General features: G+C 41.7%; 1 protein-coding gene across 1 annotated transcript; it reads left to right on the plus strand.

The window, feature by feature from the left end:
- Window positions 1-309: 309 nt before the first annotated feature.
- On the plus strand, window positions 310-7,180 carry pitx1 (paired-like homeodomain 1; the record flags this gene model as incomplete). The annotated part of the gene is made up of 4 exons (XM_084473867.1): window positions 310-355; window positions 3,936-4,091; window positions 5,123-5,325; window positions 6,632-7,180. The coding sequence occupies 4 exons, from the start codon at window positions 310-312 to the stop codon at window positions 7,178-7,180; spliced, it is 954 nt and encodes a 317-aa protein (XP_084329993.1).
- Between the last annotated feature and the right edge of the window lie 6,332 nt (window positions 7,181-13,512).

A 13,512-nucleotide genomic window follows, 5' to 3' on the forward strand; every position in this document is an offset into this window, starting at 1 on the left:
TTATATAGGTTATGTGCGTATAGACTGCATTATGCATGGCCAAATATACACTGCTGGCATGGTATACTGACGGGGAAAGAGGCTCAGAGGCTGGGGGTTAAAAGATCAAATCGTAAGAATGAGGAAACCATTTGGAAGGCTCTGTCAATTAATCAATCGAGGTTATTGATGGATCGGGCTATACTGATCAGAAGTCAACACTCACCTGAATAGGCTTTTTACCCCACGCAAACCAGTGTGTTCGCCATGTCTTCAAATGCTAAATATTTTCTAATGCAGATTGTTTCATTTTATTCATAGTCAACTGGAATGGAACTGAATCTGACGAAGAATGCAGTCTCTTGCGGAGACCCAGGTAGGCATTTTTATTATATTTATTTTGTATTATGTTGCCCGAACATTTTTTGCCATTAAAGATGAATTCGTTATTTATTTCCATAAATGAACAATAGACTATAAGATGGCAACCACCAATTATTTGTGTTTCCCATAGATATTTTGAATGACAAGGAAACGGATAACTTTACTTTTTTCCAGCATTAGGCCTACATATTGCCAAATTATTGCAGCCTATTGTTGCAATTAAAAGTGATGCTAATGAAAGTTAAGATAAATGAAAATAACATTATTTGAATCAGTAGACCTAAAGCAACCATTCAATGATTAGGCCTACAATTTCTTAAGAGCGAAAGCTTGATAGGCAAGTTTATAACATTGAGGTTCAAATTAAAGCCCTAAAAGGTCGACGGGTAGACTGTATAGCTATTCAAACCGTTGTTTTCTATCTGAAGATATGAAACGGATCCAACTCGTTTCTAAAGGCCTACGTTTGTGGTTGGGGATCATTTGAAGGCAGCCTGTCCTTCAGCTGTAGGACTACTGTTTTTATTCTTACACCAGTGCCCGTGCGTTTTTTTCCAAACTTCCCTCTTTATTAACTATTTCCAGCCCATTTGATTGGAATACTGGATCCGTGTTAATTGTTTAAGGGGAAATTGTTTTTTGGATGTTGTTGTTGGTTAGTTGTTTTTAGTAGGTCTATTGCAGGCCTTTGACCAAGTATCCACTATAGAGCAGCAAAGGAACAACTATCACCAAGGCAATAATGCTATTATCCCTGTCCTTCTCCAGTTACCCCCGTATCCACTTACATCTATATGCCCACGTCTTTCGTTTCTTTGGAGGCCTATGTGCAGACCAGCTTTAATTTTCGATGTTTTTGTGGCTTTCTAGAGGCTTTGAGGTTCAATTGGCCACCGTGGGTGTCAGTGGGAAAACACGACAGGGCTGCACCGGTCTGTATGTGTTTCCTTTATAGCAAAATAAGGCCGAGGAGTTTATTTTCAGGTTTAAATAAGTGTTTGTGTTGCCACTGGCCTTTCACCCATCCTGCCGGATGAAAAGGCTTTCGGATCATCCGTCACACGCGAAACCAGTGGCCCCACGAAAGCAGTATGACATACAGGCCCATGGATTAGCAGAGGACACCTCGTCGTTCAGCTTCATTACGAGGCCTACTACAATATACACCGAACCGCGAATCAACCTCGAGTTGTAAGTGTAACTACAACAAACTCCACTTTTGAAGCCAAACATCTCGTTGACCCCATCGTGTTGACACGGCCTTGAATGATTCACCAAGTAGGCCTACTCCCAAACAGCGACCCTTCACCGGTGTGTCCTCCTCCCAGCAGCACCATCAGCTCGGGCGGGTCAGGTCCTCCACCTGCTGACCACACTCGGTGACCCCTGAGGACCGTGTCCTTCAGGTCACTCATTAGCCCACACACACATGTCCCCATAAAGCGAGGCTGGCGGTGTGGAGTCGTGGAGTTATTCAGTTAGATTTCTGCGCCATCCACATCGAGACGTGGTGGTGTAATGAACTCCTCTACTGCGCCAAACTCGGAGAAAGCTCTAGCATCAGGGTTTTCTGGTTGCGTGTCAGTGTAAACTAAACCCTAGGCTAGTCGAACTTAATTATGCCATAATTAAGCCGGTATCGTTAGATCTCTTTATACGGAATTAGAGGAAGACATTTCCTTGAAGATTATACTGCAATATTAATATGGCAATGGCGCCTCGTTTGGCGTCAGTAGCCTGTGAAACGCGCTCGGTTCCCTCAAGAACATACATGTTCAGAGATGGCACACTACAAGGTTCTCCGGTCGCTGGGAGTGGAATCGCTCTGAGGAAAAGGGGCAAGCAAATAATTGCTTAGAGGCTGCACAGAATGTGTTCGGAGAGGGCCTTCGGGGAACTTTCCGGTCGGACGGGGTCTCCTGTCAAAAGTCCCCGTCATACAAAGACTGCTGAGCACTGGCGCCTGTGACCGGCTTAAGTCAGACGGCACAAAGGCCCGGGTCCGAGGCGCGTTACTGTGGCCGAGCAGGTCTACACATGCTTCAGGTTTATAACAGCACCCAGTGTAAATACAACTCCATTAATGTATAGTAGCACGGGAATGTCAGATCATTGTAATTCAATTTAATTCATTTCAACAACGAAAACTAATAATAGGCTGAGCCTGGTAAATAATAAGTCAAAATAAAATACAGCTATTTCTTTACCAGCAGGAGCCGCTGGGTTTTAGGCTTTAGTATTGTTTGGAAGAAGGCCCATTTGAGGAATTTAAGAAAAGATTTAGAAACTTAAAGAACTACCTTTATAGCAAAGCGCCCCGGTGACGCTGATACCGGGTGACGTCACACTCAGCGCATTATTTGATCTAAAGAATTGTAACTATCTAGACAAATGACAGGTATCAGATATATCAATTAAACTATAATGTATAACAGCATCAACGTGTGTCATAACATAAGCCATCAATCACCTGGCCATCAGTCACAGAAGACTAATCTGATTTGGTTATTCAACCAAGATTCAACAACGCTTGGATCAGTGAGTTCAGTCCAAACTTGTTAGCAGCAGGAATTCATATAAAGGTTCCATTCAAAACATTCAAAGATAACATAATACAATGTATTAGTTGGCCGTCGTCTGTATTCTTTAGAAATGTCTTGCATCATTATTCGTGAAATAATAACAATAGTAATTAAATAATAATAACTACATGTAAATATATACTAATAATATATATACATATATATATATATATATCATAATATTATATATATATGTATTTGTATGTATATAAGTATATATATCCTAATATATATATACATACATATCGGCGCTTATGCACATAGGCCGACGTCGGAGAAAACCCCATTTACAGCGCCCATTTACAACGGATTTCATTCATACAAATAGCCATAATAGCGCTAATATCATGCGCAGTGATGGAAAAAGAAACTGCGCCTGAATGGCAAATGTTTATTCAGCTCAGCAGACCCATCCGAGACACACACATTGTGTACCCGTGTTTATAGAAGCCGCTGCGTCGCACTGCACGGAACCAATGTTGAACATACCTGCACGGAGAAGTGACCCCCCTGCACGGAGAAGTGACCCCCTCCACGGAGAAGTGACCCCTCGCTTTCCACTAAAACGCGAGTGCATCGCTGCCTTGCACGCTCCCGTGAGGCACCATTCGCCGCGCCCCCAAATTGCGCTTTTCCCCTCCCGACTCCCGAATCCACTTGGTGGGCGGGTCCTGCTCTCATGTCAGGGAGGTGAACCCAGCCGGAGGGGCGTGTCTCCTCTCTAGGAGAGAGAGCGAGAGCAGATCTGTTCACACTGGTCATATTTCTCCGAGCGGACACTAAGTGGAGCACACGGGCCTCCCTTCTCCAACCAAAGGGGCTGTTCTTCTTCTTCCGAGGACGTTACATTCTTGTCGAGAACCACCGACCTTGTTTCTTTTTCTCATGCATCGGCTCACACTCGCCAGCCCTTTGAATTACCACAGCGTCGCCGCTGCGCGAAGCCTGACACACTCCCTTTCCTTTTTTATGCGCACCATTTCCCTCAAGGTGGAATGAATTTGGACAGAATCGCCGAGGCCGCGAGACCCCCGCCGACGCGCGACGCGGCCTCCACCTTTCATATGACGCCGAGAGGTTCGAGCAGCGCGCGGGCGATCTTAGAGAACTCCAGCAGCGAGTCGTCAGACACCGAGCTGGCAGCAGGTACCTGAGCCGCGGTGGAGCCTAACCGTCCCCCTCTCTCAGATTCCTCTGTATTCATGTGCGTGTTGGTGTCCTTCCTGTGTCGGATGGGGGTTCCCCGGGTTTAAAAAGTGTAGGTCGAGAGGCGCACCTAAATGAGACCGTGCACGCATTGGGCTGCACGTGGCAGGCCGACCCCGGGTCCCAGGGACCCTCAGACCCACTTAATAACCCACTTATGCAAATGTTGGATTTGTGTGTACGTGAAGTAACTTGGCAGAGTACCCGGGTCTGTCATCCAGAGCGGAAGGATAATTAACCCTTGTTGTCGTATGTCAGCTGATGAGTCAACAACTAGAGAAGACCTAGCTGTTGATATGAGGAGAACCTTTCGTTCATCTGCCTTTCCAGTGAAAAACGAAGGGCCGTTTTTATACTGCAAGAAGTTTACGCATCGTAGGGCCGTGATCTCAGGCTGACTGTCGCACATAGGGCCTGCATGGGTTATGGTCTGGATGGACTGAGAGCTGGATGTGTGTTAGTCTGGATGGACAGACAGCTGGATGGATTACAGTGGACAGACAGCTGGATGTGTGTTAGTCTGGATGGACAGACAGCTGATGCTATTATTGGATTATGACGGGCTGGTTGTATGTAATCTGTTGCTATATAACGATTTTGGCAAACGCAAAAATAAGCTCTTTTTTTTACATGGGGGAGGATATTGAGACGAAAGGAATGTCTTAAATGTTTCGAATTAAACTAAATAAGAGCCGATTATCAGTATAGGCTGGATTTAGTTTAGAAGGCCTTCGTTTAATTAGAGCGAAACAACTAACAGATCTGAGAACAGCATGCTTATTCTAAAACGAGGAGAGGGACCTGAAGGGCTTATTTTAGGCCGGATTGTTTTCCCTAAAGGTCTCCTGACCCTTAACCTGCGTTTACAAGGACTTTAGTCGGCCTAGACCTATACATATATACCGATCATTTTGTTCCAACTTTTTCCTCATTTGTGTTGTCATGCGTTCCTTTTCCTAACGCCTCGACAGAGAAAGAGAGGATCGTGGAGCACCGCAGCGACGACGGGACCACCGACGACCCCAAGAAGAAGAAGCAGCGGCGGCAGCGGACGCACTTCACCAGCCAGCAGCTGCAGGAGCTGGAGGCCACCTTCCAGAGGAACCGCTACCCGGACATGAGCACCCGGGAGGAGATCGCCGTGTGGACTAACCTCACCGAGGCCCGGGTCCGGGTAAGGCTCCACAAACATACCTTTCATATAGGCCTATTCGTATTTAAATCAATAGATACATCGAAATAAATTACATTATTTTTACTTAGGCCTACTTAAGACTGTACAAGAAAGCTGAAGTAAACAGCTTTCTTTAAACAGCTCAACTATTTTTTTTTCTCTTGGGATTGAGGGATTGAGAATTTATCGAGATTAAATTGGGGGACAAATTGGTCAAATTAACTGCAATATTCTTCATCAGCATAATGAGATTATATCTGCATTAATTTTAACTTAATTGTTGAATTACATTTGTAATTGTCAATCGTCGTGAATTGACTGTGACCTCGGTGCTTGAAACGAAAAGGTGATAAAGCCATAAAACTCATGTTATATGGGGTCTGGGGTCGTGTTGTGACACTTCGTAGCCTATCTGCTAATGAAGGATGGTCTCCCTTCAACTATTCATTTTGCTAGTTTAAATAAACAAGACGTAAAAAAACTGTTGGCCTACTTAAACCTAGTTCTAAACATGACGGAAACTTCTTAGTTTATTGTCAGTAAAACACAGTGGTATTTTACAGTGTTATATTACAGTGGTAAATTACAGTGGTAAATTACAGTGGTATATTACAGTGGTAAATTACAGTGGTATATTACAGTGGTAAATTACATTGGTATATTTCCTATAACCAATTAACAATAAAACTAATGTTTTTTTTCCTAGAGACCAAATAACATGCGTTTCAGTTCATGTTGAAATAAGACATAATTAATTAATAGAAAGAAAGGAGAAACAATTAATAGAAAGAAAGGAGAACATTGTTCTAAATAAATGCCTAATTTACAACGAGCCTCCATGATTAAGCTGCAACAATGTGTGAAATTCCTATTTGAGTCAAACAGGATTACTATGATTAAGAACAATAACATGCAGTGTGTCTGGATTGGTTTCGGCTGTGATTTGACAGCGTTATTATAGAGCCCGTTTTACAATTGCAAAATAATTATTTTTGTAAAACGCTTTGCATTAAATCTTTTCGAAAATGCGATGTTTTTTTTATATTTCAATCCAATCTAAATGACCAGGCAATTTAAAAAGAATGCGCAATAGCCTGTAGCTGGAATTAAAATGTCTAATTTTTTTTTGTTCGAAATAGGCCTATTTCCAACTCGTATAATCGACGGCATTGGCAATATTAGGCTATAGCCTACCTAAAACCGTAATATAATTCGGCCGTGAGAAACACTGATACACAATTTATACATTTATTTTGTCTATTCTAATTCTCTCCGTTAAACTTTGTCTTTATCTATTTATCCTCAGGTTTGGTTTAAAAACCGAAGAGCGAAATGGCGCAAGCGGGAACGCAACCAGCAGATGGACCTGTGCAAGAACAGCTACCTGCCGCAGTTCAGCGGCCTCATGCAGCCCTACGACGACATGTACCCGGCTTACACCTACAACAACTGGACCAACAAGGGGCTCACTCCGGCACCCCTGTCCACCAAGAACTTCACCTTTTTCAACTCCATGAGCCCCCTGACCACGCAGTCCATGTTCTCAGCGCCCAACTCCATCTCATCCATGACGATGGCGTCCGGCATGGGCCACTCGGGGGTCCCGGGGATGCCCACCGCCGGCCTGAACAACATCAGCAATCTCAACGGCATCGGCACGTCCACGATTAACTCGGCCATGTCCTCGTCGGCATGCCCGTACGGGCCCCCCGGGTCCCCGTACAGTGTGTACAGAGACACGTGTAACTCCAGCCTGGCGACCCTGAGACTGAAATCCAAGCAGCATCCGACCTTCGGATACAGCGGGTTACAAAGCCCGGGCTCTAGTCTGAACGCCTGTCAATACAACAGTTGACGGGTCAACAGGCCCGGAGAAAACCCCACGATGAGCGGACACGACGTAAGCCTACTTTTGGATTGGGAAAAAAAATGTCAGCTAAACTGGATTAGTTGCAATCCTAAATTTTTCTAAATGGATTATGCGGGTTGTATGTGTTTACCAGTAACTTGCACAGCAATTTAAATGCCCAAGTTTTTTTTTAAGTGATGAAGACGTGTTACATTGTACATAGGCCTACATGGCATATCTAAAAAGCAGACAAAGGGATGTCTGTGCTGTTATTTGATTGCGCGCTTTGGAGACGCGCGCCATGTGAACATGTTGTGGCGCATCACTCGGATTAGGAAGAGAAAACTCTAAAGTTTAACGCAAACACAACACCAATCTGGACCCGGTCAAAGAAGAAAGCTCTATATTGTACATAGTGAAATGACTCTTATTATACCGCTTTATGTGTTTTTAGGCCTGCCGATCTTCTATGCAGGGGTGCCAGGGGCCCGTTTTAATCCTTTGCGTCCCGTTCATGACTTTCATGTTTAATGCCTAGTTGTTGTTATTGTTGTTGTTGTTGTTGTTTCGCTGAAGAAATTTCGTTTTACTTGTTTATTGAAATAGAAAAACCACGCATGTTTAAATTGAGTGCAACGTGTTTTTGTACAAATTGTTAATAATGTAAAACTTGCAGAAGTAAGTTCTTTAGTCTATACTATTTAGCCTCCAAAGGTGATGCAAAGTCTCCGCGTGTTTATGGTTATGTTTGTTTGAATAAACTAAAAAAATATGGGTTTATTCTGAAGCATATTTTCTCACTAATTTCTAATCAGGCCCCTTTCGTAGGCCTATTTGATCATGAACATCAGTTGACTTTAGAGGCCTGATATAGGCTACATATACGTTATTCACGCGACATTCTGAAATCTGTAAAGAAGCCTGGGGTTAAATACCTTGACATTTTTACCTTTCAGATTCTTTTTGGGACAACATATTTAATGTCATAGACTAAGCCAATATTGTTTGTTATTTGCATGCTTGCCTACCGACGGATCGGCGATTCAACCACATTCGGGTTTGATCTAGCTATTTATCATCCTCAAAGCGTCATTAGAGACGGTTCATATCCATTAGGGACGGTGAATTTAAATTAGAGACGGTTCATATAAGTTAGAGACGGTTCATATCAATTAAGGACGGTTAATATCAATTAGGGAAGGTTAATATCAATTAGAGACAGTTCATATATATTAGGGAAGGTTAATATCAATTAGAGACGGTTAATATCAATTAATTTCGCTTGGCCAATACAATTCCATAAATTGCGGGGTCGCAGTGGCCTGTAAAGGTTAATAGCCTACCAGCACGCACCTAAATGACTTAAATAGCGAAACATTTATGTTGTAATTATTATAAGCCTAAGTACCATAAATGTTACCTTTTATACAATTTAGACTGTATGGAAATTACAATTTCACCGTTTTACAGTAACTATCGCACTCGTCGTGAATGCAATCTCAGCCCCGTAGGCCTATCTACTGAGGGTGTTTGCTTTTCGCTGCTAATCAGTTAGGAATCAGATCAAGAGGCAATCAGCCCCCGAAGCCTTTTGATCCACATCTTATAGTACTGCTAAACAGCTCATAGACTCCTACAGGTGAACAGCTCACGTACTGGTAAATAGCTCGCATAGGCCTACTGTACTGATAAACAGCTCATATACTGTACTGGTGAACAGCTCATATAGGCCTACTGTACTGGTGAATAGCTTACTGCTAAACAGCTCATGTAGGCCTATATTGATAAAAAGCTCACGTAGGTAGGCCTACTGTGCTACTCAGGCTGTCGTTAACAGGTCTCCCTGCACGGGGAGGCATATGCGAAATCACAAAATTATATATAAAAGGTCAAGTTTGCATATATTTAGTGGTTACAGAATATTTAATAATATAACTTGAGCAGAGTCCTATAAAAGACTATTCAGCGAAAAGGCATCGATCTAGTTGATCAACAGCTAAAGTAGGCCTAGCATCACCGATGGAAGTGCACAATACAAGACCACTTTGGTACGTTATGCCTACCAGGTACCAGGTTACTCTCACGCACGCACACGCAATCCAACACACACATACATAGGCCTACTTGGCACATTCACAGAAAAACTCATGTTATTCATTAAAACATTATGAATGAATAAACACGATCTCAATAAAAGCTCGAAGAGTTAAGAAACCCTGACAGAAGACGAGTTTAGGACATATTACGGAAAATCTGCCTAACTGCCAATCTTCACCATCTTGAGTTAAAAACAGACTTTCAATCTGCTGGGTGTCTTCTCGCGAGACCAATCAGCAACATTTATCCACAATAAGCAATAAGCAAATTGGCGTAAGAGAGGAAGTTATCCAGACCTTCCAAGAGTGTAGAACTGACAGCCCATATCCTCATTGACATTCAATATATTTTTATTATCTAATTTGTTTTATTTATATTTGAAAAGGTTGTGTTTGATATCTGTTTTTCATTATACATCGATTCATTCGGAAAAATCGAAAAAATATAATCTAAAAGAAAATGCCGCCCAGCCCTATGAAACATGAAGGGGTTTATAATATTTTTAACACCCTACTAATAGTTAGAAGTATTTTTTATGTTGATGAATGTTTTTTTAATAAAACAAAAACTATGGGAAACGCAGCATTGGCAAAGCATTTGGAAATTAGTATATGCAAGTAGGCCCTACTGTATAGGGCCCTATGTACATAGATGTTAAGCTTTTAGAAAACACAATATAAAAACAATAAGAATAAGGATAATAAGAATAGTAATAATATTATTATAGCAATAGTTACAATTAAAAATTTAAATAATAACTGATTCCTGAATCTATAAAACTATAACCAAAAAATATTTATGTGTGTGTGTATGTGTGTGTGTGTGTGTGTGTGTGTGTGTGTGTGTGTTGTGTGTGTGTGTGTGTGTGTGTAAATACAATGAAAGCATTCGGCAAGACCCCTGTATTAATAAACATAAAAAACTATAATATATTGCAACCGTTATTCACTGACTGTATATGCAGGGGCTAGTTTTTAAAGTGACAGGCCTACCCAAGATGGCAGAAGGTCTCTCACAAGTGTCCTTGGTAAAATCCTGTCTTATCTATTGCTGCTCCTAATATGCATAGTATACAAGTTCTCACCTCCTAAAAAAGGTTGCCCTTTAGTCCCAAAGCTAATATATTTAGTCCATTTTTTTTGAACTCCTTAAAAGCAAGAGCGATGCTCCTCTTCACTTGCTGTTAGTAAAAACCTTGGAGAGGTTTCAAGAATAAGATTAAGAAATTGGCCAATGTTTTTAAATCGTACGGTATAATGGATTACCAAAACATTTTCACGTGAAGACAACTGCAAATGTTATGGGTTTTTTAAAGCTCTGAAAAATAGTTCAAAACAGTGACGCTGGTTTACGGTAGCCTGTTTTACGGTAAGCCTGTTTATGGTAGGCCTATAGTGACGATAGCCTAGTTATGGTAGCTAGCTGGTGATGGTGGATTGTGAGAAGCCAAATGAGCCCTTTCTTGGGACCGCTCCATGCATGCTGATGCAGGGCCCGAATTCAACAGTATAAATTACTGTAATGATGTATACACGGCCTGAGAAAAACGGTCCATTTTAGGATTAGCGGCCATGTTGAGTCTAGCATCAGGGGCACTTTCAGAAGTACCAGAGGATTGTACACTCAAGGAGTACAGTACAGGCAACGGTCCAAAGTGTAGTATTACGTGTCGTACTTCTTCTTTTTAATATAGAAGGCGACTTCTTTCATATGTAATATTTTAAAACCTACTGTAGCATGTACCCTAGCAATTTATGCTATAATTACGGTTTATGGAGATTTTGCCAATTATGGTTTGAATATTTAGTTCCAAAGTTCCAAACTATCATTTAGGTGTCTTAACAAATCTCCATCCACTTTATTTAAAACCCTCCCCTTTTGTCCCTCTCTTTCCAAAATCCCCTCTGTCCAAGAAGCTATATATAGCACATGTTTTATTATCTGTTTTTTTTTTGCCCTGAGTGTGGAATATTTAACTCCTTAAGCCTCTTTCAATGAAGGGTCCTTATCGAATGAGAGATAAGACGGGAGAGTATTTGCTTTAAAAAGTATATGTACAGTAAATCGTGATCTCATCAGCCTTGTCTGGACACTGCACTTTTTTATCAGCGGCTTGCTACTGGACCATAACATGCTACTTGCTAGTGGACCATAAAAATGCTATGTGCTAGAGGACCATAACTTGCCTCTTGCTTACTAAACCCTACATGCTACTTAGTACTGACCCTAAACATGCTACTTAGTACTGGACCCTAACATGCTACTTAGTACTGGACCCTACATGCTACTTAGTACTGACCCTAAACATGCTACTTGCTACTGACCCTAACATGCTACTTGCTACTGACCCTAACAACATGCTACTTGCTACTAACCCTACATGCTACCTAGGGACTGACCCTAACATGCTACTTGCTACTGATCCTAACATGCTACTTACTACTAACCCTACATGCTACTTGTCTAGTGGACCCTAACCTGCTACTTTCTACTGACCCTAACATGCTACTTGCTACATACCCTACATGCTACTTGCTACTATCCCTACATGCTACTTGCTACTGATCCTAACATGCTACTTGCTACTGATCCTAACATGCTACTTACTACTAACCCTACATGCTACTTGGTCTAGTGGACCCTAACCTGCTACTTTCTACTTACCCTAACATGCTACTTGCTACTAACCCTACATGCTACTTGCTACTATCCCTACATGCTACTTGCTACCAACCATAACATGCTACTTGCTACTGACCCTAAGATACTTTCTACTTACCCGAACATTTCAACCTGCTACAACCCCTAACATGCTAATTGTTTTCTTACCATAAACATACATGATGCTACATGCTACTTGCTACTGACCCTAACATGCTACCTGCTACTATCTCTAACATGCTACTTGCCCACTAATCCTAAGATGCTACTTGCCCACTAACCCTAAGATGTAAACCTGCTACTGACCATAAACATGCTACCTGCTACTATTCCTAACATGACACTAACCCTAAGATGCTACTTGCTACTCCCACTAACATGCTACTTTCTACTTACCCTAACATGCTACCTGCTACTATATAACTAACATGCATGTATTTGGGGCAAGGTAGGAGGAAATCTTAAAAGTGGCCTGACCCTGGAAAGAATATGCTAACTCCCTATGCAGGGGATTTGAAACCAAGGACCTTCTTGCTGCACTACCTAAAAACATGGTATTCTCTCGCTGGGGTGCTCTGGACCCCTGCGTGAAAACCACATATGGACCTATGCAGAGAAAAATCCTGGTGGAAAAGTAAGCACAAAGAAAAAAAGGTATTCTTCTTATTACTTGTAACTTATTTGAATTTAAACCTCTTTGTTTTTATGCTATACTTCTGAAATACTTTATATACATCAATGCCCTATATGCTTATACTTTTTATAAACCTCTTTCAATACCCTATATGGTTTAAGTTATATATGTGCATACTTATATAGGCAGGAAGGTCAAATTCGAATGAGGGTTGTTAACGTTTTTAGGGCTTCTGTAGTCTGTGTGATTATTTTGTACTTCATCAGCATATCAAGATTACACTTATTATTCATGAGCCTTCAGAAAAAGCGAGTGCATTAATTATACTCATATTATTTTACATCTAGATCCAAACATTCATCTGTACAGTACAGTACTGCATTGGACCACTGCTTACACCCTGGGCCTAGATGCACACAATCACACCACACACACACACCACACACACACACACACCACACACCACACCACACACACACACACACACACACACACACACTCATCGTAACGCACTGGACTTGACCTTCTTATCTTGTATTTTACTATCATCAGCTGGTATCAAGTGGTTTCTCCCCTGCACGCGAGGGGAGTGAAAACTACTGTTAGCACGCTACAGGAGAAATATTGCCAGATATCACGCAACATTCTGCAGTCACAGAGAGGAGGGAAAAAAAACTCAAACAGAAAGACTGCAATCTCCCCCTACATGCCTTTCTCTTGTCTCTGAAATGAAACGCCTGTCCGTGCACTAAGTGTGTGTGTGTGTGTGTGTGTGTGGTCTCCTCTCTCCCTCTCAAATTCTCTCTCTCTCTCTCTCTCTCTCTCTCGTTCCCCTTCTGTCACTCTCAGAAGCGGCAGGAGAGTTATTTATTATTTCCATCTCAAAGTATAAATATATATCTATATATACCTATATATAGATATATATCTATATACATACACACAT

Source organism: Micromesistius poutassou (genome assembly GCF_964030765.1).
Source record: "Micromesistius poutassou genome assembly, chromosome: 10".
NCBI classification, from domain to species: domain Eukaryota; kingdom Metazoa; phylum Chordata; class Actinopteri; order Gadiformes; family Gadidae; genus Micromesistius; species Micromesistius poutassou.